Source organism: Manihot esculenta, chromosome 2, assembly GCF_001659605.2.
Source record: "Manihot esculenta cultivar AM560-2 chromosome 2, M.esculenta_v8, whole genome shotgun sequence".
Classification (NCBI taxonomy): Eukaryota; Viridiplantae; Streptophyta; class Magnoliopsida; order Malpighiales; family Euphorbiaceae; genus Manihot; species Manihot esculenta.
Window position 1 is genome coordinate 35269434 of NC_035162.2, and position 27443 is coordinate 35296876.

General features: G+C 38.5%; 1 protein-coding gene across 1 annotated transcript; it reads left to right on the forward strand.

Moving 5' to 3' along the window:
* Nucleotides 1-19783: 19783 nt before the first annotated feature.
* On the forward strand, nt 19784-26457 carry LOC110609289 (dolichyl-diphosphooligosaccharide--protein glycosyltransferase subunit STT3B). The gene is made up of 6 exons (XM_021748762.2): nt 19784-20871; nt 21133-21669; nt 22450-22904; nt 23294-23416; nt 24819-24878; nt 26020-26457. The coding sequence occupies exons 1-6, from the start codon at nt 19948-19950 to the stop codon at nt 26147-26149; spliced, it is 2229 nt and encodes a 742-aa protein (XP_021604454.1). The 5' UTR covers nt 19784-19947; the 3' UTR covers nt 26150-26457.
* The last annotated feature ends 986 nt before the right edge of the window (nt 26458-27443 follow it).

The following is a 27443-nucleotide window of genomic DNA, read 5'->3' on the forward strand; positions in this document are numbered from 1 at the left end:
GGCTTTGTAGCTCACCCCTCTCCCCTAACCCCAGATGTGCAGGTACAGGGTAGATCAGAAGGTTAGCCAGAGTTTTGAAGTATGTTCTATGTTGTAATAGTTAGATTGTGGACATGACAATTGTATTATGATGTAACGTAAGAGATTCAGTATGTTATGTAATGAGGTATATTGAGGTGATAGATGTGCTTGACCCTATGAGTATTGTTATCCCTTTTGATACATGATCTTGATGTCTATTGATGTTTATGTTTAAGCCAACTCATCTCATGTTGTATTGCCCGTTGGGGCATTGATGAGATCCCACAGGGGGATCATGATTTTGATCATGTTTATGTACATGTATGTTCAGGTTGAGTTGGATGATGAAAGAAAAGTTTAAATTTTTATGCATGTTGTTGATCATGTATGGGATTAAACAGGTTTACAGGTTTTATGTCAGGCTTGCTACGGGTCCCGGCGGCCTTAAGTCGACCCGGATCCTAGCGCCGGTAGCGGTCCGATTTTCGGGTCGTTACACATAACATACATACAAAGCACATAAACTCATAGAGATCTAACCTTAAAAGAGATTAGGGTACTGCTGGAGCATGGACTCCCGTGTCTCCCAAGTGCATTCTTCTAAATTGTGGTGGTTCCACAGGACTTTCACCATCGGGATTTCCTTATTTCTTAACTTTCTGATCTGGGTGTCTATGATCCGTACTGGCTGTTCGACATAGGTGAGATCCTCTTGGACCTCTACATTAGGCTCACTAAGAACCTTGCTCGGATCTGACACAAACTTCCTCAACATTGAAACATGGAAAACCGGATGGATTCTTTCCATTGAAGCAGGCAAATCAAGCTTGTACGACAAACTCCCAATCTTTTGCAAGATTTCAAAGGGTCCGATGTATCGTGGGGCTAGTTTACCTTTCTTCCCAAAGCGAACCACTCCCTTCATAGGAGACACCTTGAGCAATACCAGATCCCCCTCCTGAAACTCTAACTGTCTCCTGCGGACGTCTGCATAGCTCTTCTGTCTGCTCTGAGCAGTCTTGATTCTTTCTCTGATTATGGGTACCACCCTGCTGGTGATCTCTACTAGCTCAGGCCCTGCCAAGGCCTTTTCTCCAACTTCCTCCCAGCAAACAGGTGATCTGCACTTCCTTCCGTACAAAGCTTCATATGGAGCCATCCCGATGCTAGCATGATGGCTGTTGTTGTAGGCAAACTCCACCAAAGGTAGATGCTGCCTCCAAGAACCGCCAAAGTCCAGCACACACATTCTAAGCATATCCTCTATAGTCTGGATGGTCCTTTCGGACTGTCCGTCCGTCTGGGGGTGGAAGGCAGTGCTGAAATCCAACCTAGTACCCATGGCATTCTGCAGACTCCGCCAAAACCTGGAGGTGAACTGGGGCCCTCTATCTGACACTATCGAAACAGGAACCCCATGCAGCCTGAGGATCTCATCCACATATACCTGCGCCAACTTGTCTACAGAGTAGCCACTCCTGACAGGAATGAAGTGAGCAGATTTGGTGAGTCTGTCCACAATCACCCATATGGAGTCCACTCTGTTGGACGCCGCCGGTAACCCCACTACGAAGTCCATAGCTATATTTTCCCATTTCCATTCTGGAATAGGTAGCAGGTTAAGCATTCCAGCCGGCTTCTGATGTTCCAGCTTCACCCTCTGACACACTTCGCAGGCTGACACGAACTGTGCCACTTCTTTCTTCATAGCTGGCCACCAATAAACCTTCTTTAGATCTTGATACATCTTGGTGGCTCCGGGGTGAATACTGTATCTTGCATTATGAGCCTCTCTCATAATGTCTCCTTTTAGCCCTATGTCATCTGGTACACATAGTCTGCTCCCATAGCGGAGGATCCTCTTGCTGTCGAATATGAACTCGCTATCGTTGCCTGACTGAATAGTCCTGGCAATCTTCACTAATTCCGGGTCCTCATGCTGTTTCTGAGCCACCTGCTCTAGAAACACGGGTGCCACTCTCATCTGGGCCACCAAGGCACCTGTACCAGACAACTCCATCTGTAGACCTTCCTCAATGAGCTTGTAGAACTCCTTCACCACTGGCCTCCTCTCTGCCGATATGTGGGATAGACTGCCTAGTGACTTCCGGCTTAGGGCGTCTGCCACGACATTCGCCTTACCCGGATGATACTGAATCTTACAATCATAGTCACTCAGCAGCTCCACCCACCTCCTCTGTCTTAAATTCAAATCTCTTTGACTCAGGATGTACTGCAGGCTTTTATGATCTGTGAAGATCTCGCATTTTACCCCGTAGAGGTAGTGCCTCCACATCTTGAGTGCAAAGACTACTGCTGCCATCTCTAGGTCATGTGTGGGGTAATTCAACTCATGCTTCTTCAGCTGCCTAGAAGCATAAGCGATCACCCTCTCATTCTGCATTAGTACACAACCCAGTCCCACACGGGACGCATCACAAAAGACCGTAAAGTCTTCATCACTAGATGGCAGAGCTAAAACTGGTGCTGAAGTCAACCTCTTCTTAAGCTCTTCAAAACTTTCTTCGCACTGGTCGGTCCACAGAAATTTCTGATTCTTCCTGGTTAGTCTGGTCAGAGGAGCCGCTATCTTTGAGAAGTCCTGAACGAACCTCCTGTAGTAACCTGCCAAACCCAAGAAACTTCTAATCTCTGTCACTGAAGTGGTTCTAGGCCAGTTAGCCACAGTTTCTGTCTTCTTGGGGTCCACCTCAATCCCATTCTCTGACACTACATGCCCTAAGAACGAAATGCTCCTCAGCCAGAACTCACATTTAGAGAACTTGGCATACAAGCCATGTTCCCTCAAGGTCTGCAAGACCAACCGCAGATGATGGGCATGCTCCTCTGCATTCCTGGAATACACCAAGATATCATCTATGAAGACAATAACGAAGTGATCCAGGTATTGGCTAAATACTCTGTTCATGAGATCCATGAATGCTGCAGGGGCGTTGGTTAACCCGAACGCCATTACAAGGAACTCAAAATGCCCATATCTGGTCCTGAAAGCTGTCTTCGGCACATCTTCTTCTCTGATCCTTAGCTGATGGTACCCCGATCTCATATCTATTTTGGAGAAACAACCCGCTCCTGCTAGCTGGTCGAATAGATCATCGATCCTTGGCAGAGGGTACCTATTTTTGGTAGTGACTTTGTTCAACTGCCTGTAGTCGATACAAAGTCTAAGGGATCCATCCTTCTTCCTCACAAACAAGACCGGAGCACCCCAAGGTGAGGTACTCTGTCGGATGAAACCCTTTTCTACCAGCTCTTGCAACTGCTCTTTCAACTCCTTTAACTCGGCTGGGGCCATCCTGTAGGGAGGGATAGAGATCGGTCTAGTTCCAGGCACCAACTCTATCTCGAACTCTATCTCCCTAGCAGGTGGTAAACCTGGAAGCTCATCCGGAAAAACATCCTGAAACTCTCTGACAACTGGCACCGAGGCCGGCTCCCTGACCTGACTATCTAGCTCTCTCACATGAGCTAAGTACCCCTGACATCCCTTCCTAAGCAACCTACGAGCCTGAAGAGCTGATATCAGACCTCTAGGTGTGCCCCTCATGTCTCCTCTGAAGACGACCTCTGACCCGTTCTGATCTCTGAACCTGACTACCTTGTCCCTGCAGTCCAAGGTAGCACCATGGGTAGATAGCCAATCCATCCCTAGAATGACGTCAAAGTCTGTCAAATCTAGAACCACAAGGTCGGCGGAGAGGCATCTTCCCTCAATAAAAACTGGACTGTACTGGCAGACTGACACTGCCACTGACGGGTCACACTTGGGTCCACTGACCCATAGGGGACACTCTAACCCAGAGACTATCAGACCCAACCTCTCAACGGCTCTCGGAGCAATAAATGAATGAGATGCACCCGGGTCCATTAATGCATACACATCAGAACACCTAATGACGAGATTACCTGACACCACGGTGTTGGATGTGTTAGCCTCCTGCTGAGTCATGGTGAAGATCCTGGCTGGAGCTGATGGACCTTCACCTCGGGAACCAGAAGAAGAGGCTGCCCCTCTCCCTCTACCTCTGCCACTGCCCTGAGTTGTGGCTGGAACTGCTGGCTGTGCCACACTACCAGAAGCTGTCTGCTGGGGCTGGCCCATAAAAGGCGCTCTAGGACAATCCCGAGCTATGTGTCCCTCCTGTCCACATCTGAAACATGTATTAGTCCCAGCTCGACACACTCCCCTGTGCGGTCTTCCACATCTCTGGCATTCTGTACAATCTGAGCCTGAGCTCGAGCCACCGCCAAATCCCAGACCGGATTTCAACTTGTTCCAAAACTTATTCTTCTTCGACTTCCTGGTGGTGTTATCCCACCTCTTCTTACCTGAGCTCTGAGAAGAGAAACCTGGTCCTCCTCTGCCTGGGGTCTTAACCCCTGAAGACTGGGTCACTGACTGCTTCACTGACCCCTCAACTATAGCACTTGCTTCCATTCTTCGAGCCATATCCACCACAGTGTGGAAACTTTCTCTCTCAGCTGACTGAATCAACGAGGAGTACCTGGAATGCAGCTTCATAACATACCTCTTGGCTTTCTTCGTATCTGTATCTAGAGCTTGCCCTGAAAAAGGCAATAGCTCCAAGAATTTATCCGTGAACTCCTCTACACCCATGTGCTCTGACTGTCTCAGTTGCTCAAACTCAACCATCTTCAGTTCTCTGGAACTGTCTGGAAAAGCCCATCCAGTGAACTCATTCGCAAATTCTTCCCATGTCATACCGTCTATTCTCGGGTCCACATAACACTTGAACCATTCCCGTGCCTTTTTGCACTTTAAAGTGAACCCTGCCATCTGAATGGCCCTGCTGTCACTTGCCCCTAGCTCATCAGTTATTGTCTTCACCACTCTCAGATACTCAAAGGGGTCATCCCCTGACTTGTATTTGGGAGCATCTAGCTTGAGGTAATCTGTCATCTTTACCTTGCTCCCATCGACTGAGCTAGGTCTAGGAGGTTGAGTAACTAGGGCTGCTGGTTCTGCAGGTGGTGGAGGTGGAGGTGCAGCATTCCCCAAGGTGGGGTTTGCCGGGTTTGGATAGAAAGGTGAGGGTGGATAAGCTGGGTACTGTGTATAAGGTGGGTAGAAAGGTGGATAAGGCATGTAGGTAGGGTAGGGGTTAAAGCTGGAGTAATCCGATGTACCTCCCATCGGATACCCTGAACCCTGTGGGAAGGGTGGATAATGGGGTGGAAAACCATACCCCGAGGCCTGAACGCCTCCCTGAGACTCCCCTGTCCCTTCTTCCTCCATGCTCACATCCAAGTTCCCATCCCTCCTCTGATCCTCTTCTATAACCTCCCTCACATCTGAAGAACTTCCTCCTCTATCTATCCCCCTTCTGCTAGCATCAAAAGACCTTCTAGGGTCCCTTGACACTCTCTCTCTGTTGGCTCTACAAGACATTGCCCTAGGCAATGTAGGAGGACGGGCGCTTCTGCCCTCATCCTCAGGTGGCACTCCAGTCAATCGTGCAGATCGACGAGTTCCTCTCATCCTATTTTCTGAAAAACAGTACACATTAAGCAAGCATTAGCATCATATGGTTCATGTGGGCACACATGAACCCTCATCACATATACATCATTCATATTATAGCATCAATGCACATGTATATTATCATGGAATTTCACATCATCATACAAGACAGGACTCCACATCCTATCCTAGTGGACATGATCTTCCTATTGTGCTTGACCTTCTATAACATCTATGAGCCCGACACTCTAGGTCCGATCCTATAAACCTAGGGCTCTGATACCATTCTGTAACGACCCGAAGATCGGACCGCTACCGGCGCTAGGATCCAGATCGGCTTAAGGCCGCCGGGACCCGTAGCAAGCCTGACATATAACCTGTAAACCTGTATAATCCCATACATGATCAACAACATGCATAAAAATTTAAACTTTTCTTTCATTCATTTCTCATACACCCAACTCAACCTGTGCATCCACTAAACATAATCATAACTTGACCCCTCTGTGGGATCTCATCAATGCCCCAATGGGCGATATACATGTGTTGAGTTGGCTAACATCTGTATCATCAAATTTCTAAGATCATGCATTAACAAGGGATAACAATACTCATAGGGTCAAGCACATCTATAACCTCAATATACCTCATTACATAACATACTGAATCTCTTACATTACATTAGTACAATTGTCATGTCCACAATCTAGCTATTACATAGACATACTTCAAAACTCCGGCTAACCTCCTGGTCTACCCTGTACCTGTACATCTGGGGTTAGGGGAGAGGGGTGAGCTACAAAGCCCAGTGAGCAGAATAGTGAAATCATATATTAAAATTTCATGCTTTTATGAAATGCAACACATCACAACAAATCACATCTCGGATGGTATTGTCACCATTAGTCCTCTACATAGTCCAACTGTGCCGGGACGTAGAATGGGTACAACCGGTCTTTCCCTTAACATAACATATCATACAGTCCAACTGTGCCAGGGACGTAGAATGGGTACAACCTGGACTTTCTCTTACATCGTGCCAGGGACGTAGAATGGGTACAACCTGGACTTCCATACCATATCATGCCGTAACATCATCATGCCATATGAGGACTAAAGGATCATCCAATAACCAATCTACATCAACATCATAAATGCAATGCAACATATTCGTGAATACTAATGCAAACAACCTACTATATCTCATGGCATTCATGATGCATGGATCATGCTCGAAATTCATATTTCATTTAATTTAAAACTTAAGGTTTATTCCACTCACCTCTGGCTAGCTCTGACAAACTCTGTAGCAGCTGGCTCACTGCTGGGGTCCTCGGTTCCTCGGGTCCGAACCTACACGGGTGGACTCCAATGAGGGACCAAACATACATAAACATGACTCTAATATACTCCCCAAAAACCCCCTAAAACATCATGAAACAATCATAGAAAAACATGCAAGAAATGGCTGAACAGGGCACTTTCGGCGGCAGGTTCGGTGGCCGAAAGTCCCTCCAGAGCCGAAAGTCAGGCAGGTTCGGCGGCACCTTCGGCGGCCGAAACTCCCAGACAGAGGCGAAACTCATGCATGTTCGGCGGCACCTTCGGCGGCCGAAAGTCCCAGACAGAGACGAAAGTCTCCTTTCAGGGGCAACTTCGGCAGCCGAAAGGCCTGCCTCACCAGCCATGTTCGGCGGCCGAAAGTGCCTTCGGCTGCCGAACCTGGTTTCTGCCAAAGAGCAGAAACTTTGGCTCCTTTATGCACATTTGCCTCCTAACTCTTCCAACATGCATATAACTCATCCAAATCATGCAAAAATACATACAATGGTTCCTAGGGGCCTCAAACTAACTTAAACCCCAACTACAACACACAACAACAACACAAGCCAACATACATTGCTCAAAAACACATATAAAACCCATAAACCTAACTATGAGCTAAACATGCATTCTACCCCATAAAACAACTTAAAACTTACTTAAAACATATAATGAGCTTAAGATCAGCTCTTACCTCTTGAAGATCGAGAGAGAGGCGACCTAAACTCGGAGATCCAAGCAAATGAGCTCCTGAGTTCCCAAAGCTCTAAAACTTGTTTCAAAAGTTTGAAATCTTCAATGCAAGCTTAAAACTCAAGAAAAATGGTGGGGATTTGAAGGAAAAACACTAGATCTGGGGAGAGGGAGGTCGAAAGCTAGCTATGGCCGAAAATGGGAGAAAGCTCGCCCATTTCGGCTAAGTGACCCTTTTATAGTGGCTGGCCAGGCCACGTTCGGGGGCCGAAAGTGCTTCCGCATGCATGCCATGTTCGGCGGCCGAACTTGACTTTCGGCGGCCGAACCTGGACTGCCCTCACTCATGCTTTCGGGGGCCTAACGTGCCTCCAAGACGCATGCATGTTCGGCGGCCGAACTCGACTTTCGGCGGCCGAACCTGGGTTTTCCTCCAAAGTCTTTTCATGCAAAAACTCATTTAATTTTCATACTTAAAACCATGAAATGCTTTAAAACATTTTATGAAAACATGTTCCTACCCTACTAGAGGCTTCCGACATCCGAGGTTCCACCGGACGGTAGGAATTCCGATACCGGAGTCTAGCCGGGTATTACATTTCCATACCAGAATGGAAGTGGGATAGGATCACTATGGATTTTGTTGTGTGATTGCCACTGACATTAAAGAAAAAAGATGTCATCTGGGTGATTGTAGATAGATTATCTAAGTCAGCACATTTCTTATCAGTGAGGACCAATTACTCATTGGAGAGATATGTAAAGATATACATCGATGGAATAGTTCAGTTACATGGAGTACTTTTTTCCATTATTTCATATAAGTACCCGAGGTTCACATCCAGATTTTGGAAGAAATTGCATGAAGCATTAGGTACTAAGTTAAATTTTAGTATAACTTTTCATTCTCAAACAAATGGACAGTTTGAAAGGATAATTCAAATACAGGAAGATATGCTTAGAAGTTGTGTTATTGAATTTGAAGGGAGCTGGGAGACACTTTCCAATAGTTAAATTTGTATACAACAACAATTATCAGGCAAGTATTAAAATGACACCTTATGAAGTATTGTATAGAAGAAAATGTAAAAATCCATTATACTGGACAGAACTCAGTAAAGCTAAATTAATAGGTCCAGATTTGGTGAGGAAAAAAGAAGAGAAAGTTAGAAATAATAAAGAAAAGGTTAAAAGTAGTTTTAGATGGACAGAAGTCTTACGCAAATTTGAAGAGAAAAGATATAGCTTATAAAGTTGGAGATAAAGTGTAAAGTCTCTCCATAGAAGAGGGTACTTAGATTTGGCAAAAAGGGAAAATTAAGTCCTAAGTTTATCGGTCCATATGAGATAACTAAACGTGCGAGTCCGGTAGCCTACAGGTTAACATTACCCCCATAATTATATAAGATATATAATGTCTTCCATGTATTCATGTTGAGAAGATACAAATCTAATCCTTCTCATGTCATTTCTTCTGAGACAATTGATATTCAATTTGATTTAACTTACAAGGAGGAATCAATGAAGATTTTAGCATGAGAAATAAAGGAGCTAAGGAATAAGAAGATTACATTAGTGAAGATTCTTTGGAGGAACTAAAAAACAGAGGAAGCTACATGAGAAAGTGAGAAATTAATGAGGCAACAACACCTCTAACTATTGATGACAGGTAATTTTCGAGGACGAAACTTTTTAAAAGGGGGAGAGAATTGTCACATTTCAAGACCTAAGGATAGAAATAGAGGAACTATTAGACCTAAATTGTACCATTCTAGAGTAAGGGTAATTAGCTTCAGAGGAGGTGTTAGCTTAACCCCAAGCTAATTAGGGGAGGTGCTAGCTTATTCATAGCCACTTGACACACAATTCGCTTATAGGTAGAGCACTAAAAGTTGTGTTTAGATATCCAACTTGCATTTCATATAGAGTTATACATGTAAAGACAAAGTTAAAATAAGAATGATCAGTAATAATATTTTAATATATTTAATCTGTAATAACTGAATCATAGAAAATCCAAATAAGAAAACAGACATATCTTAAAATAAAGCAGATAATGTGATAAGTCAAAATTAAATTACTTTCAGGAGGTACTTAAGGGTTTCCCAACGTGTTAGTTTGAGGTACTCGTTAAAACTAACATGCTTACCTAAATGAAATGAACTTCTAAATGTTAATATTGTAAGTTTAGTAGGTCAATCTATGAATATTGAAAGTTTAAAAACTAAATTAAAACATAGGAAAAAGTTTAGTAGGTTAAAATGTGAATATGGAAAGTTTAAAAATATATTTCAAGTTTAGTCCTCCATTTTTTCCACGTTTTCATCTAAACCCTCCATGTGTCACCTAAATATACAAAGAAGACATGACTAAGCATAAAAGAAAAAGATTGTCTTCATTTTCCTTATGATGGCCGAACCTACACCAAAAAGAAAAGGCAAATTGTTGTCTTATTTTCTTCCATTTCCACCTTATTTCTCCATAAAGACAAGATCTCCATCCATGCAAATTTCTTTCCCTAAGTGAAATAACTAGTAAAGGAACCATAGAAAAGTTTGAGAGAATGAGAGAAGTTTAGGTGCTTAAGTAGTAAGTGATAGAAATTGAAAATTAGGTTAGACAAACATGTTCTTTCATGCTTTCAATGAATTTTATGTTGTTAAATAAATTAAAACTCTTATTTTTCTTATTCTTTGTAAAGAACAAATTTAAAAGGAGGAAGGTACATCAAAGGGCAAAGTCTAAGAAAAAAAATAACTAAGGTGTATCTAAAGCTTTTGAAAAGAATTGTGCAAAAGGTTTGGTGTTGGTATAAATTTCTGTTTTCATTTGATTTTCTCATGAATATGTAAAATTATGATTTTGATTGCTAGAAATATTTTTTTAATTGTGTGGATATGCAGTATGAAAGTTGAAATGATGTTTGAAATGTTTAAAATAAATAAATACAATATGGGAGCTAAAAATGCAAAATTGGCATAACAGGTTTAGAATAGCCTGTGTTGGTAGTTTCATAACATATTATGTAATTGTTGAAATTAAGCCTAACATATGCCAAATGAAAGTTGAGAAAAAGAGCTAAAACCTTCATGAAGTGACACAAATTATGAATCTATAGATAAGTATATGTAAATTGCTAGTGCACCTAAACTGGTCACAGGGATAGTGTATTTGTAACAGTCTGTATTTCTTATCCAATAACTAATTTTTTACTCATTGAAATGAATTAAAATCAGCGCTAAATGAACCCTGAAAAGTATACCTAAAATGTTTTAGAAGAAACTTAAGCTTTTATTTGTACACATATGATTTTTTTTTATGCTTGCTTTATGCACGTGCTAGCTTAATAAACTAAAACTTTACACACATGTTCTTAACGAAATAGCAACATATTCATGACTGAATATGGTCTATTGTACACAGATGTATATTTTTAAGAACTAGTTTTATCAACATGCTTGCTTACGAATGTATAATTCGACATGCTTGCTTGTTTCAATATGTTAAGCTTATAAATGGATAGATTTAGGGCAAATGAATATCTAATATGTACATATACATTCTTGGCCCTAGTAAATCTCGGTAGAGGTTATAGACAAAATAATGATATAGCATGCCATATACAGTTTAGTAGAACTGCACCCTAATAAGTTACATAATATGATATTTTCGACACAATATGTGTCATATAATTTCTCGGCTTTTGAGCTATACAGTCACAATATTCGGCTCTTAGGCCATATATTTGGCCACTTTCTGCTATACAAATACAATTTTCCTTATTTAGCTAGTTGATCCTATTAAGAGTTTATAGGAGTTAAGATTTAATTATATGAGTTGTTAATACCTTATAAGCATGTAAACAAGATGGTTACCATAATATGAGTGGCCTTACATTTATACAACTGCATGACTTAATTGGGTCACTATTCACCCATAGACACTAAAAATTTTCACTCATTTTTATGAAATGAATTTGTTATAACTGTCATGTGTATTTTTGTTTATACTTAAATGAATATATTATTATTCACCCATTAGGCGTATCCTTAGCACATTAGACTTTTTCATGCGCAGGTAATAGATAAAGGAAACAACAATCAAGAGGTCTGATTTTGCATCAGCACGAAGACATCATTATACCAATTATTCACAAGTTTTGTATAGAGGCTGTTTATATTTGGCATGTACATAAGTAGTCCACCAAGAGTCTGTAAATAAGTGTTGAAAATAGTAAAAATATAAATCTACGTGTTTGCTATTTTGAGTTTATATGTTTCATTTGTAGATTTAATAGTGTGAATTGAGTAAATATTGATAATTTATAACTTTTTTTTCCACATGGATAATTACTAATAAATAAGGGAGACTCTTATAATTTCTTTTTTTAAAATTGTTAGTGTGAACTAAAATAAATTAAATAACAATTGATAATGTATAAGTTAATGTACCTCTGCAAATATGAATACCATATTAAAAACTGCTAGCCACAATACTGTGCAATAAACTGGTAAGCCCTTCAGTGCACAATAAGAAGAGATAAGGAGATAAATGATACCCCTGACGAAGACCGCACGTGGAAAAAATAAGACTGACAGAAATGCCATTAATTAAGACTAAATAGGAGATTGAACGGACACAATTCATATTAATAGAAACCCACATAGTTGAGAAATCCAGCTTCAACATAATTGCTTACAAAAGAGCCAGTTTACTCTATCATAAGCCTTTGCCATGTCAAGCTTTACAGACATGAGAGGATGATAAGATCGGCCTCTAGTTTTCATAGAATGAAATAGTTCAAAAGCCACTACAACATTGTCTGTGATTAAATGGCCAGGACAAAGACACTCTGAGACATATCAATAATATCCCCAAGAATAACCTTCAATCAATTTGCAAGAACTTTAATGGCCATCTTCATAATCACATTACACAAACTAATAGGTTGATACTCACGGATGTATTTAGGATTCTTGACCTTGGAGATCAAACAAACATGAGTATGATTCAATCCTTCAGGTAGTGCACCACCATGAAGAATATGTGAAACTAAAGCAATAACATCATTTCATACAATGGACCAATATTTCTGATAAAAGAGTGGTGATAAATCATCCAAACCCGAGGCTTTTATTAGGTGTATTTGCTTAATAACACAGACTACCTCATTTGTATCATATGAACATATCTATATAATCATTTTTCCATCATGCAGAAGTCATGGCATGGAAATATCTGGTGTTTCAATCTCCTTCCTTCAACCAAAGTTGTCTAGATTATTATTGCCAAATTAACTCCTCCCTTAGGCAGATCTCAGCAAGTCTATTCTTCAACTCACAACGATGGTCATGCTTACTACACAGTGAAAGAGCTTCCAAACACTAAAGTTTAACTTGAATACACTGCTTCTAAGTATGCAAATTACCAAAGGCCATTCAACTCCATTGTTGAAGACCCATACAATAATTAGTCACCTTTGCACACCAACTCATTGAAATGGATAGAATAGCAGATTCACACCAGGTGAAGTGAACAATTTCGACACACGCAAGATCCCTAGTCCATATAGATTCAAAGTGAAAGCGTCGTTGTTTAATCCATGGACTCACATTTGACCCTCTATGAATAAGAGTGGGGAAATGGTCTGACCTAGTATGCAAAATATGTGAAAGGGAAGCATTTGGAAATAAAGTAGCCTATGGAGGGGAACACAAAGCTCGATCTAATCATTTCTCAATAAAACCTCCTCGATGTCTACCATTATCCCAAGTGAAATGATATCCAGAAAAACCTAAATAAGCTAAACCAGTAGTCAAAAGCACACTGCAAAAAGTATCAATAGAACCTTCAGGTCGACTAATACCACCCGCTTTCTCATAATAAGCTAACACCTCGTTAAAATCACCCATAAACTAACCAAAGAAGAGATGATTCCAAAGACAATATTTGAAGTAACTGCCAGCAGAGAGATTTGTTGTGCCATTCTACCTAACCATAAAACCCGATAAACCTCCACGAACCAGATAGTAATTGCAAAGACACACTATCATCCCATAAACAAGCCAAACCCGTCCACCATTAACTCTCTTAACTACAAATAAATTTTGAAAACTAAGAGAACATTTAATAAAAGTCATCTTATCCTCACTAGTATGAGTTTCCATGGGGAACAAAATGGTGGGAGTATGTAGCAAGCATAGTTACTTAAGACGTTCAATTGTAGGGGTATTCCCCAATCCTTTACAGTTGTAACTTAAAATCCTCATTATTCTAGGCAACTTAGGGCACCCACAGTGGTCACCTCTGGTATTGAAACAACATTATGCCCCACACATAACTTCTTCCCAGTCATCAATTGGTCCGACCAACACATATCTGAACCGAGATTAGATCCCCGTTTATAAGAAGAAAGTAACACAGGAAGGGCCTCGTAGAGACTGTCTACATGTAACTTACGATGGCAAGTAGCCTTACACTTGCCCTTGGAAGGACTACCACTATCAACTTTAGCCTCGTGATCCTACTCCAACCCATTAAATTTAACATCCCTTGTGTAATACCCGGCTGGAGTCCGGCATCGGAATTCTACTTTCCGGTGGAGTCCGGGATGTCGGAAGCCTCTAGAAGGGATAGAGTGATGTTTACTATAATGTTTTTGATATGTTCATTCAGTTTTATGCATAAGGAAATGAGTTTTTGAGTGAAATGAACCAAGGCAGAAAAGCCAGGTTCGGCCGCCGAAGTGTGAAGGAAGACATTATGAGGGAAGCTCATAATGCAAGGTATAGTGTTCACCCAGGAGCCACCAAGATGTATCAGGATCTGAAAAGAGTGTATTGGTGGCCAGCCATGAAGAAAGAAGTGGCGCAGTTTGTGACAGCTTGTGAAATGCGCCAGAGAGTGAAATTAGAGCATCAGAAACCAGCCGGAATGCTTAACCCATTACCGATTCCAGAGTGGAAATGGGAGAACATAGCCATGGGTGATTGTGGACAGACTCACGAAATCTGCTCATTTTCTTCCCGTTCGGAGTAACTATTATGTGGATAAGTTGGCACAGGTCTATTTGGATGAAATAGTGAGATTACATGGTGTTCCAGTGTCGATAGTCTCAGATAGAGGACCTCAGTTTACCTCCCGCTTTTGGCGAAGTCTGCAGAGTGCATTGGGCACGAGATTAGAGTTTAGCACTGCTTTCCACCCACAGACTGATGGACAATCAGAGAGGACCATCCAGACCATAGAGGATATGCTTCGACTGTGTGTGTTAGACTTTGGCGGTTCTTGGAGGCAGCATCTACCTTTGGTGGAGTTTGCCTACAATAACAGCCATCATGCTAGCATAGGGATGGCTCCTTATGAAGCTTTGTATGGGAGGAAGTGCAGATCTCCTGTTTGCTGGGAAGAGATAGGAGAGAAGGCTCTTGCAGGGCCAGAGGTAGTAGAGATGACCAGTAGAGTGGTGCCCTTGATCAGAGATAGAATTAGGACAGCTTAGAGTAGACAGAAAAGTTATGCAGACGTTCGCAGAAAACAGTTAGAGTTTCAGGAGGGTAATTGGGTATTGCTAAAAGTGTCTCCAATGAAAGGAGTGGTTCGGTTTGGAAAGAAGGATAAGTTAGCCTCACGATACATTGGACCCTTTGAGATTTTGCAGAGGATCGGAAATGTGTCGTATAAGCTGGATTTACCTGCTTCGATGGAGAGAATTCACCCGGTATTTCATGTTTCTATGCTCCGGCAGTTTGTGTCAGATCCGAATCAGGTTTTGAGTGAGCCTGAGGTCGAGATTCTTACAGATCTCACCTATATAGAGCAGCCAGTGCGGCTTTTGGACACACAGATCAGACAGCTAAGGAACAAGGAGATTCCGATGGTGAAAGTTCTGTGGAACCACCATAATCTCGAAGAGTGTACCTGGGAGACGCGGGAGTCTATGCTCCAGCAGTATCCATATTTGTTTTGAGGTTAGTTTCCTCCGTTTCATGTGTTATTTGTTTTAGGATCATTCGAGGACGAATGTTCTTAAGGGGGGGAGAATGTAATACCCGGCTGGAGTCTGGCATCGGAATTCTACTTTCCGGTGGAGTCCGGGATGTCGAAAGCCTCTAGAAGGGATAGAGTGATGTTTGCTATAATGTTTTTGATATGTTCATTCAGTTTTATGCATAAGGAAATGAGTTTTTGAGTGAAATGAACCAAGGCAGAAAAGCCAGGTTCGGCCGCCGAAGTTGAGGTTCGGCCGCCGAAGTTGAGGTTCGGCCGCCGAACATGCATGGCTTTCGGTTTCACGTGTGGCCGCCGAAGGTGGTCTGGCCAGCCACCTATAAATGGCCCTCAGTCGGTTGAAGTGGTCAGAGCACCGTTTCTTTTGTCTTCTGAGGTGAAACCCTGTCCTTTGTGAGTTTTCTTTCATATTTTCATTAAATCATGCAAAGATTTGATTAGTTTTCATGATTATTTGAAGGTTTTAAGCTAAACACTCAAAGTTTTGAAGTTTGGAGCGTTTGAAAGGCAAGTTGCTCCAAAACTCCACGTTAGGATCCTTCATCTACTTGTTTTCACGAGGTAAGTGAAGATCCTGAGCTTGTTTTTATGTTTTCTGAAGGTTTTATGGGATTTATGGAGAGAGTTGCATGAATAGGGTTAGTTGAGAGTTTTTGATGATTTTATGTGTACAGCTTGTTTTTGTGTTGTTTGTGTTGTGTGTCTGGGGTTGTTAGCTCGTTTTTGACCCCTTTGAGCATATACATGAGTGTATGCAAGTGGAGGAAGTGTGGTGTGCAGTTGGAGAGGAGTTTGATGCATTTGGTGAGAGGCAGGGCACGTTTCTGCCCTGCTGATGAACTCAGGTTCGGCAGCCGAAGGTACATTCGGCCGCCGAACCCCTGAGGAGGAGAGAGGAGGTGGCTTCGGCTGCCCAAGCTTGCCCCCGAGCTTTTGGACTTTCGGCTCTGGAGGGAAGTTCGGCCGCCGAAGGTGCCGCCGAAGGGTAGAGACTTTCATCTCTGGAGTGCCTTTTGGCCCCCGAAACTTGCCCCCGAAAGGGTTCGGCAGCCGAAAGTGGAAGTTCGGCCACCGAAGGTGCTTGAGTTTCGTCTCTGGAGAGGACTTTCGGCCGCCGAACCTGCCGCCGAAAGTGTTCTGTCCAGCCTTAGTTGAGTGAATTTAAGGGGAGTCTTGGGGAGGTTAATAGAGTTATTCATAAGCTAGTTTGGTCCCTCATTTGAGTCCATTTGTATAGGTACAGACCAGAGGAACCAGAGAGAGCAGCAGTGAGTACTGCTCCAGAGTTTCAGAGCCTGCAGAGTCAATCAATCCAGATAGCCAGAGGTGAGTGGAACTAAACTTAACTCTTTTAATAGAATGTTTTGGCATATCTCATGCATCATGATTATGCACTAGGTTGAGTGCATTAGTATCCACGAATATGTTGCATTGCATAGTTAATTGTTGATGTGAGTAAATGCTGAATGATCCAATAGTCGCAGACAGGAAGTCCAGGAGCCTTTGACTACGCCCTGGCATGTATAGTAAAGACCAGGAGCCTTTGACTACGCCCTGGCAGTTATAGTAAAGACCAGGAGCCTTTGACTACGCTCTGGCAATGGTAAGTACAGAGGTGTTATATACACATATACATATATGACAGGAAGACCAGGTGCTCGATTCTACGCCCTGGCACAGAGTTACTAGGACTATGTGGTGACAAGTTTACTCTTGATGTGGTTTGACTGTGTTATGACGCATTTCATGAGATCATGTTTTACTGAGATATTTTACTGTTCTACTCACTGGGCTATAGAGCTCATCCCACTCCCTTAATCCCAGTTTTGCAGGTTCAGTGTACAGTGTACAGGGACAGTTCAGCAGAGTACGGAAAGAGTAAAGAGATTTGTAATAGCTTAGAGTGGACATGTAATATTAAAGAGCTGTAATAGTTGTGTATAAAGTTAGAAATGTGCTTGACTTAGTGATGTATGTTTTGTACACGATCTGGATATGTGTATATGTTTTACTGTATGTGAAAAGCCAGGCTTAACAGGTATGAGATAACCCATCTAGAGCAAGCTCTAGTCAGGGGTATAGAGTACAGAGTACAGAGTACAGAGTACAGAGATAGTGCATGCACAGGTTAAGCCTTGGTTCAGAAAAGAGTTTTTATTTTCTATGATCATGTATGAGTTTTACAGATACACAGAGAGTATAGCAGGCTTGCTACGGGTTCTGGCGGCCTTAAGCCGACCTGAATCCTAGCGCCGGTGACGGTCCATTTTGGGGTCGTTACACCTTGATTCCTCCCAACATCATTATAGTTAGAATTCAATTGTTGTAATACTTGATTCTGTATTACCCTAGATTACCTAGACTCAATAGGAGTGGATGGTAATGATATAGAAGAAGCAGCATCAACAACCTTTTCCCTAAAACCCCTTACCTACTTAAGAAGATTAGTCATCAATATTGTTTCATTATCCTTATCAATCTGATTGTACAGTTGGAATGAGTGTTCAGTATAAACCCTAAGCCAATCACCATATTGGACATCAACCTTCCCTGCAGACTTGAGATAATCCCGTTGGACATGTCCCATGTAACCACAAAAATCACAAAACCTTAGTAAATGCTCATAATATAGACAAACCCAATGAGCAACACCCGAATGTAACTTCAGCAACACACCACACCGTAAACGTTTCTGATAGGAATTTGTGACCTTAATATGCAATGCAAATGCCCAACCCAACCTATCTGAATCATCAAAATGATTAAAAGAGCCTATTATAGCCAATATAAGATGAGCTGTTGACAATGAAAAGTAGGTAAAGGGAACATCATATGCCCGAACCTAAAAAGAACATGTAGATAACTGAATAGTGTATATATTATCATCCTCCTGTATATCCTTTAAAAGCACAAGATGATCATCAAAACACCAGGGACCCCTCCATCACATGTGTTTTATCAACATCAAGAAAAACTAAAACACAAACACATTAGAATCAAGTTGTCGAAATCCAAAACCCTCCTTTAGCGTCAGCTATGTAACAAAGTTGAATGAAGAGCTAGAATATTAAATTGTTTATTTGATAACATTGAATTGTTTATCTGTTAACATCTTGCCAACCAAACACATGAATATTTTCAATTTTTGTACCCTAACCTCATATTATAAAAAAGCGAAAGGTTCATCTACTAAACTCGAAGCCATCATAGAAAACACCCATGTAAAACACAAAAGAAAGAAAAGGAAGACGAAAAGAAAGGAGAAAAAAAGAAAAGGAAGAAGACAAAGAGAAAGTAGATAGAATAAAGAAAAAAAAAATCTAGCCATCAAAATCAGAGAAAAAGATCCAAAGTAAAAAGAGGACTCCTAAAGGAGAGACACCAACCATATTATAAAAAATAATTAGTTAGACTTTTTATTTTTTAAAAACACATTAATTTGTTTCAAAGACTTTTAAAAAAATATTAAAAAGATCTTGTCATTAACTTGAAAAATAATTACTTTTAACACTAAAATTTGAAAAATAATTTTTTTAAATTCCATTTATTCCATGAAAATATTTTTAAAAATATTTTTTAACATTTAAAATATTCAGAAAAATTAAATTATTTTAAAAAATAATTTTATATTAAAAAAAATAAATTTATACTTTTTGAAAATATTATAACACTTCTATATAATTTGTTAATGTATTTTATTTTATAAATTAAAATTAAACAGGGAAATAAACTATTTTGTCAGAAAATATTTTTTCATTTTCATAAAAAATGTTTAAATACAAATAATTTTAAAAATAAAAATTTAATTAATTAATTTTTTATATTAAACTTTGCGAAAAATAATTTGTAACTGAAAAATATTTTCTGTTAAAAATATTTTCTATAAAATATTTTAATAGAATAATTTATATTTTATTTATAAATTTTAATTTAAAAAATAAAATATATTAATAAATTTATATATAAAATTTTTAATAAGACTTAAAGTGCAAAAAATAATTTTCTTCATTTTAGATGAAGTTAATTTTTAAATCATTTAATTTTTTATTTAAAAAAATATTTTTCATTAATTAATTTTTTAATATTTTAAAAGTGAGAAAATATAAATAAATAAGAGTCTAAATGATTAAATATTAATTTTACAAAGAAAAAGAAAATATAGATTCAGTAGATGCGATTAAAGAAAAAGAAAAAGTAAAAAAAGAGAAGGGGAAAAAGCAAAAGAAGGAAGGAAAAGCCCATATAGTTGAAGACCATCGAGTCCGTGTCTCTGATATAAATCCCAACTCAAACCCTCTGGTACTCTGCTCTCGAAGAGTGTTTGGAAAATTTGATGGAAAATCTTCGCCCATAAACGACACTTCAATCTCCCTCAATTTGAGCCCTTCCTCGAGAAAATGGTTGGAAGAACGGAATCCGTCAACGGCACTGCAAAGCCAAAATCTGGATCATCGCCGATGAGCAATTTCAACTCAGATCTGTTTCACACATTCTCTCTCAAGTCCCTCAAGCTCAAAACTAAGCAACAAGAGCTGTTGATCCGTGTCTCCATTCTCTGTCTCGTCTATGTTTTGGCTTTCATTACCCGTTTGTTCAGTGTTCTTCGCTATGAATCAATGATTCATGAATTTGACCCTTACTTCAATTATCGGACCACTCTTTTCCTTACCCAAAAGGGTTTCTATGATTTCTGGAATTGGTTCGACTATGAGAGTTGGTACCCTCTTGGTCGTATCATCGGTGGCACTCTCTATCCTGGTCTCATGGTTACCGCCGCCGTCATTTACTGGACTCTCCGATTCCTCCGATTTGCTGTGCATATACGCGAGGTCTGTGTCTTGACCGCACCATTCTTCGCATCCAACACGACCCTTGTCGCATATTTCTTTGGTAAAGAGATTTGGGACTCTGGCGCTGGCCTGGTTGCCGCTGCTTTAATTGCCATATGTCCTGGCTATATTTCTCGATCCGTTGCTGGATCTTATGATAATGAGGGAGTTGCCATTTTCGCTCTCTTGTTGACCTTTTACTTGTTTGTTAAGGCTGTCAACACGGGCTCACTTGCTTGGGCATTGGCTTCGGCTTTTGGATATTTCTATATGGTGTCTGCATGGGGAGGTTATGTGTTTATCATTAATTTGATCCCTCTTTATGTCTTGGTGCTGTTGATTACTGGGAGATACTCGCTCAGGTTGTATGTTGCTTATAATTGTATGTATGTGTTGGGGATGCTGCTTGCTATGCAGATTAGATTTGTGGGTTTTCAGCATGTGCAATCTGGAGAGCATATGGCTGCAATGGGAGTTTTCTTCTTGATGCAGGTATTCTTTGTTGAATTATTAAACAGTGTGCTTGATGGCTAGCACTAAAGTTTTTTTTTGTGAAAACAGCTAAGCTCCAGTAGAAGTAATAATTGATGTTTGTTTAATGCATCAAATCATTTATGGATGTCTGTGATCCACTATGGAATTTGTAACTGTGTTGCTTAGTTTGAAGAATGCTGAATTTGTTTAGTTTTTCATTCCCTTTTAGTGAACTGTTGGTGAAAGGTAGACTCAGACTAAGTTGACCTATGTGTACAGGTATTTTATTTCTTGGATTGGGTTAAGTACTTGCTGAATGATGCAAAATTATTTCAAGCCTTTTTGAGGATCACAGTGACCTTCGCAGTGGGCATTGGTGCTATTGCCCTTGGAGTTGGCACAGCATCTGGTTACATTTCTCCTTGGACAGGCCGGTTTTACTCCCTTCTGGACCCTACTTATGCTAAGGATCACATCCCCATCATTGCATCCGTATCTGAGCATCAGCCAACAGCTTGGTCATCTTTCATGTTTGATTTTCATATTCTGCTTTTCCTTTTCCCTGCCGGTCTCTATTTCTGCTTTAAGCGGCTGTCTGATGCTACAATATTTATAGTGATGTATGGTCTTACTAGTATGTATTTTGCTGGTGTTATGGTTCGGTTGATTCTTGTGGCTACACCTGCCGTTTGTCTTATTAGCGCCATTGCTGTTTCTGCCACTATTAAGAATTTGACTTTGTTGTTAAGGGCAAAGGACAAGGTTGCCCAAATTGGTTCTACCAAAGGAAGTAGCAGTGCAAAATCTTCTTCTAAGGTGAGATCTCTACTACACTTGGTTTAGGTTTTTTTTCACTCCCTCGTTTTGGTATATTGCTTTGAATGACCTTGTACAAGAATATTTTAATTACTTCTATTAAATTGTGTCAATGTACTTGCCCATTCCTTTTTGAAATTTAATAGACTCGTTGGAACCATTTTAAAGCATTAGCAACTTGTGAAGAAGTATTTTCAATGATAGTACATATGAGTTCCTATTCAGTTCTACTGATTGTGGAGTACTAGTACTTTTTTTTTCTTATATTGTTAACTTTAACGTGGTTCAATTTGCACATCTTTAGCATTCTATGTTTGTTGATTTGGAAAACTATTAATATTCGTTTATTAGTGCATGAAAGAGCTCATGGAGTGTGGGTTTGAGTCCTTCACAATTCAAAGTGTTGTAACTTTGTGGTAGGGTTTGAGAAGCTATTTATCTCTTTGTAAAACTGTTTCTATTTTGTGAAAAGGGGTCAGGTCAACCAGTTCACTGGCTATTTCATTGGTCCAAACCAATGATGATGGATTTGATACATAAGTCACAGAAACTAGACATTGAAGTTATGAGAAATCTCATTTTTTCCTACCAGATGTTTAGTACCATTGAAAAGTTGTTTTTGCTTTGTGCTGGTATATCTCTTAAAAAATGGTCCTATTCTCTTTTGATGCACAAGCAGGGTTTGCTTGATCAGTATTTTTAGTACCATTGCAAAGTTGTTTTTGCTTTGTGCTGGTAATCTCTTAAAAATGGTCTTATTCTTTTTTGATGCACGAACAGGGTTTGCTTGATCAGTCTCAGCCTTTTCAAAGGAATGGTGCTATCGCATTGCTTCTTGGTGCATTTTACTTGCTCAGTAAGTATGCTACCCACTGTACCTGGGTGACGTCGGAGGCGTACTCATCTCCCTCAATTGTCTTGGCTGCAAGGGGTGCCCATGGAAGCAGGGTCATTTTTGATGATTACCGTGAAGCATACTTTTGGATACGGCAAAATACACCTCCAGATGCTAAGGTGATGTCATGGTGGGATTATGGGTACCAAATTACTGCCATGGGAAACAGAACTGTTATTGTCGACAACAATACCTGGAACAATACACACATTGCTACTGTTGGACGTGCAATGTCATCTTACGAGGATGAAGCATATGAGATAATGAGATCGCTTGATGTGGATTATGTATTGGTTGTCTTTGGCGGTGTTACCGGTTACTCATCTGATGATATCAATAAGTAAGGCTCTAACATTCATCAAAAAAATATGTTTCTTAAAGCAGTTTACTGTTTGTAATAATTTTGAACCTTTTCATTTGAAATTTTAATGTCATTTGTCCTTCTGAAAATGATGTAATTGATGTTTCTCTGCACCTTGTTGCTGCCCACCAGAAAAGCAACAAAATGCATCAGTAAAACCATTCTTTTGTTATCTGGCGTAAATGATCAAAATATGTTCAACTTCTTGTGAAGCTCAACAAATCCTAGAGCATTCTCTTTGTTGGTCGTTGAAGTTATCTATTATATTTAAGCAAATGCCATACTGTACTATGATTATTGTGGAAAAACAATATTGAATGTATCTTTTATTTTCATGGATTCTGAACTCATGCAATTAACTTCACTAGGTTTTTGTGGATGGTGAGAATTGGAGGTGGAGTATTCCCTGTAATCAAGGAACCTGATTACCTTGTCAATGGTGAGTATCGTGTTGACAAAGGAGCAGCTCCGAAGATGTTGAATTGTCTCATGTAAGTTATTGTTTCTCAGTCATTCTTCATCTTATATTACATTATCAGAAAGATGTGAATTCGTTTGTTTGATTTTCCTTCTTTCTCTTAATGCAATGAATAAATTGAAATAAATAACGGTAATCATAGCTTCTGTCTGTAGGACTGTAGCTAGTTGAAACATATGAGCAAAAATCTTATACAAGTGGATTCTAGGAGTTTGAGAGTTCCCTCTCTTGTATTGAGACATTATATGACCCTTGTTTGAGATGAGTAGTTCTGGAGAGATCCATTGCAAATTGTGCAATTGTCTAGTTATTGTTTGCTTTAGGTTAAGTTACTTTGTGGGCTTAGTAAGTTGGTCAACTCAGATTAGTGATTCTTTGAATCATGGCCATTTGATTTGGTTTGTAAGTATTGTTTTTGATTTGGTTGATAGAACCATAATCACCCTAGTTGATTCATCATAGTTACCGTTCCTTGCTCAAATATATTACTTTGCTTATCCTACGTCTATTATTTCCTTTTAATTTACACATTATTCAAGTTATAAGAGGTGCAGAAGATAAAAGGTAGGCCTAAAATGGAAAGGGAAAAGTGGTTAACAAGGGTTTAATATCATTACACTATCGATAGATGTACCTCTAAATCGGGCAAAATAAAGGAAAATAATTTCATGCGATCAAGATGGTGTTTTGAAGTTAAAATTTGTTCCTAAAGGATAATCCCTCTTCCCCCAGCCAACAATGTACTAACACGAAAAATTAGCTTCGTAAATAATTATCTATATATTATAAAAGGGAAATGATATTAGACCACAAAAAAAACTGTTAAATTTCATGAAGTAAACAAAATGCTACATGTTTAAGGAAGACTAAGGAAAAAAGTAAGAGATTATAGATGGATAAAGATATTGATAATTGATGAAACACCTTTTTTTTTTTTAAAAAAAAAAAAAATTCCTTTGTAATTTCTCATTCAAAAAATAACAGCTCAAATTTAGGGTGCAATATATTATGAAGGTTAATGGTATTTCAGGAGTATCATTATCTCATACTATGTCAATCCAAGAAGTTTTCTCATTTTTATTTAACTTAATTAAAATGATCATATGTATGAAAACAAGAGTTGGCTAAAATGTAATAATGATGCCTAAACCCGTCTATTGTGGATTTGGAGTATTTTGTTTGGATTTTGTCTGTGCAATTTATGGGTTTCTTTTTAATGTAATAATGATGATGATTTCCTGGAGTAATATTTTCCATCATCTTCCACTAGATTTTATTCTTACCCTTGCTTGTCAATTAAAAAAAAAATAATGATTCTGCTTTGTGGTCAAATTTGCAGTGCCATAGTCATGCGTCTCACTTGTTGAAACTTTTTTTGTACATTTAAGTTTTATTGTTTCAATTTTGGTTAATAGGTACAAGCTATGCTACTATCGGTTCGGAGAAATGGTCACAGAATATGGCAAGCCCCCAGGGTAAGTTCAATATTCCCACTCTTTGTTTCTTTAGTTGTTAAATTTGGTGCATTTTGCTCACGAGAGAAGGGGATGTTACTAATGGAACTGCTACTATTAACTTTATTAAAGTTTCCAGAATGGTCTAAGCCAGATATTCTATTGAATAGAAAGGTGCAGTTTCTTATAATTTCATAAACTTAAAGTAGTGTAGAGGTAATTGAGAAGGAAATTGGGGCTACACAAAACTAGATCCCCCATGACCCCCTTTAAAAATTTCCATTGTACCAAATAAAAGGAAGTGTCATCAAGAAGAGAAGTTGATGAGGTAGTTAAAGCTGTGAAGCTGGGAAAGATGCAATGCCTTATTAATAGTAGGATTATTAATATTTTAAAATAAAAATTGTTAATGAAAAATATATTTTTTTGTTTATTATTAATTAAAATATAGAAAGTAAAATGGGTTTAGTTGGTAATAATAGCATTTGAGATGGGCTTGGGCAGTTTAGGATAAATTTTAATTGGATTTTGGATGGGTTTAGGCATTAAAAATAATAATTGGGTTCGGGCATTAAAAATAATAATTGGGTTCGGGTAGTGGGTGATTTTCATGGATACACTGCCTGTTTCCATCCCAACTTACTGATGCAGAACACCCAATTTGAAGGAGAAAAACTATGTTTGGATGGCCTTGTGAGCAGTATCACTGAGTGCTCATCAACAATGTCCATGAAAGCGACAGTTTAATAATACCGTGAACTTTGAATTTTTCCCTTCTAGCCTATGTTGATGCAACTGTGAAAAAAAAAAAGTTTACAGGAACAAAATTATGGTCTGAATTGCATCTGAGTTTTGATTCCTGAACCAATCTTCATGAGGAGCTAAAAAAATTGATCAAGGTACTTCCTTCATAGTAAGAAACTTGAAGTGTTAAAAATAAGACTGGTAACTGCTATAACCAATCGTGCAATATCCTAACAAGCTTTCTCCATCCTTTTGTTTGTGCCAAATCAATGTCTGAACTCTTGAAGTGTTTGCCTGCTAATTCAGATTTTAAGAAAATAGCGTTTTGCACAACTGGGTATAAAAAAAATCCCATTATTCAAGTGCTTTGTCATTATTTTCTTCCTTCCCGACATTCATTTTCTGTAATTATTCACAGGTATGATCGTGCAAGAGGCGTTGAAATCGGAAACAAGGACTTTAAACTTGAATACTTGGAAGAAGCATTCACAACATCTAATTGGATCGTCCGCATTTACAAGGTGAAGCCACCTAATAACAGGTGGTAAGTCTCTTTGTGTCTGCAAGACAGAAGAAGGATTTCCATAGTTGATGAATGAGAGCTTGAATCATGAAACGTAGAGATAACCTCTAGAAGAAATGAGCGTTTTGATTTGAGATTGAGATTGAGCTTGTCATGTTAAAAGCTCTTAAAGATTTTTGTGGACCCCATTTTTGGAGTTTCTGTGATGGCCCCTTCACTTCTTTAGTTGAGATAATTTAGACGTTTTAGATCCTTTTGACTGCTTAGTAGTCAGTGTAACGAACGAACTAGCTTGGTGAAATTTATAGATCTTGAATGGCTGAGTTTGAAAAAGTTTTTGAAAATTGATATGCTTTTTAACCAGAATTAACATAGATATTTCAAAATAATAATTTTTTAAATTAATTTTGATCATATTTAAATTAATTTATAATATATATTATTATTTTTATTATATAAATAACTTGATTAATTTGAATTAAATTTAAATTAAAATTTTAAATTTTAAATTATTTAAAATTCTCAGATAAATGATTAAAATTAAATTAAAAAGTTATCATAATTATAATAAATTTAAAAATTGAGTTTTTTATTTAAAATTAAAAATTTAAATTATAAACGGTAAAAAATTCAAAGTTATTATCTTCTGAGTAAATAAACCTTTAATATTTTAATTAAATTTATCAATGTATTTAGAAAATTTTAAATGTTTGTCATTAATGTTTTAGAAATCTTATTTAATTAATATATTAATATTTTCTTTAGAAAAGAATCTATTAGAAGGAATTTTTATTTGTTAGGCATAATTCAATCCATGAGAAAAGAATTTAAATGATTTTTAATAAAATCATATATGATTTTATTTTTTAAAAAATGAAAATTTTATAAGTTAGAAAAATAATTCTTTATTTCAAAAAAATTTTAATTAAATTAAAATTTAAAATTGTTAATAAAATTGACAGGATATAATTAGAACTTGAATAAATTTAAATTTTAAAAAATATATTAAATGGAATCTTAAATTTAAGTAAATCCATGTTTTTTTATCAATATTTTCAATTTAATTTCACATTCCTAAAAGGTATTATAATAACTTTATAAATCTACTTGACAGTTAAATGTTTAATAAATTTTTTTTTTGAAAGTTAAATATTTAATAAATAGAACTATTACTTAATATATTAATTTTTCATTAATCAGGAGGTTATTATTTTAATAAAGTATTACAAAGCTAGATTAATTAATAAAATTTTTAATTTTTTTTCATAAAGAGTACCGAGTAATTTTGTTTTTTTTAAATATTGGGTTTACAAGTGGGA

Bases quoted from the DNA above. Each gene is read 5' to 3' on its own strand.
- LOC110609289 (XM_021748762.2), top strand. From the start codon at position 19,948: ATGGTTGGAAGAACGGAATCCGTCAACGGCACTGCAAAGCCAAAATCT. The intron at 21,670-22,449 runs GTGAGATCTCTA...ATGCACGAACAG, and splicing joins GTGCAAAATCTTCTTCTAAG to GGTTTGCTTGATCAGTCTCA. The intron at 22,905-23,293 runs GTAAGGCTCTAA...TAACTTCACTAG, and splicing joins TCATCTGATGATATCAATAA to GTTTTTGTGGATGGTGAGAA.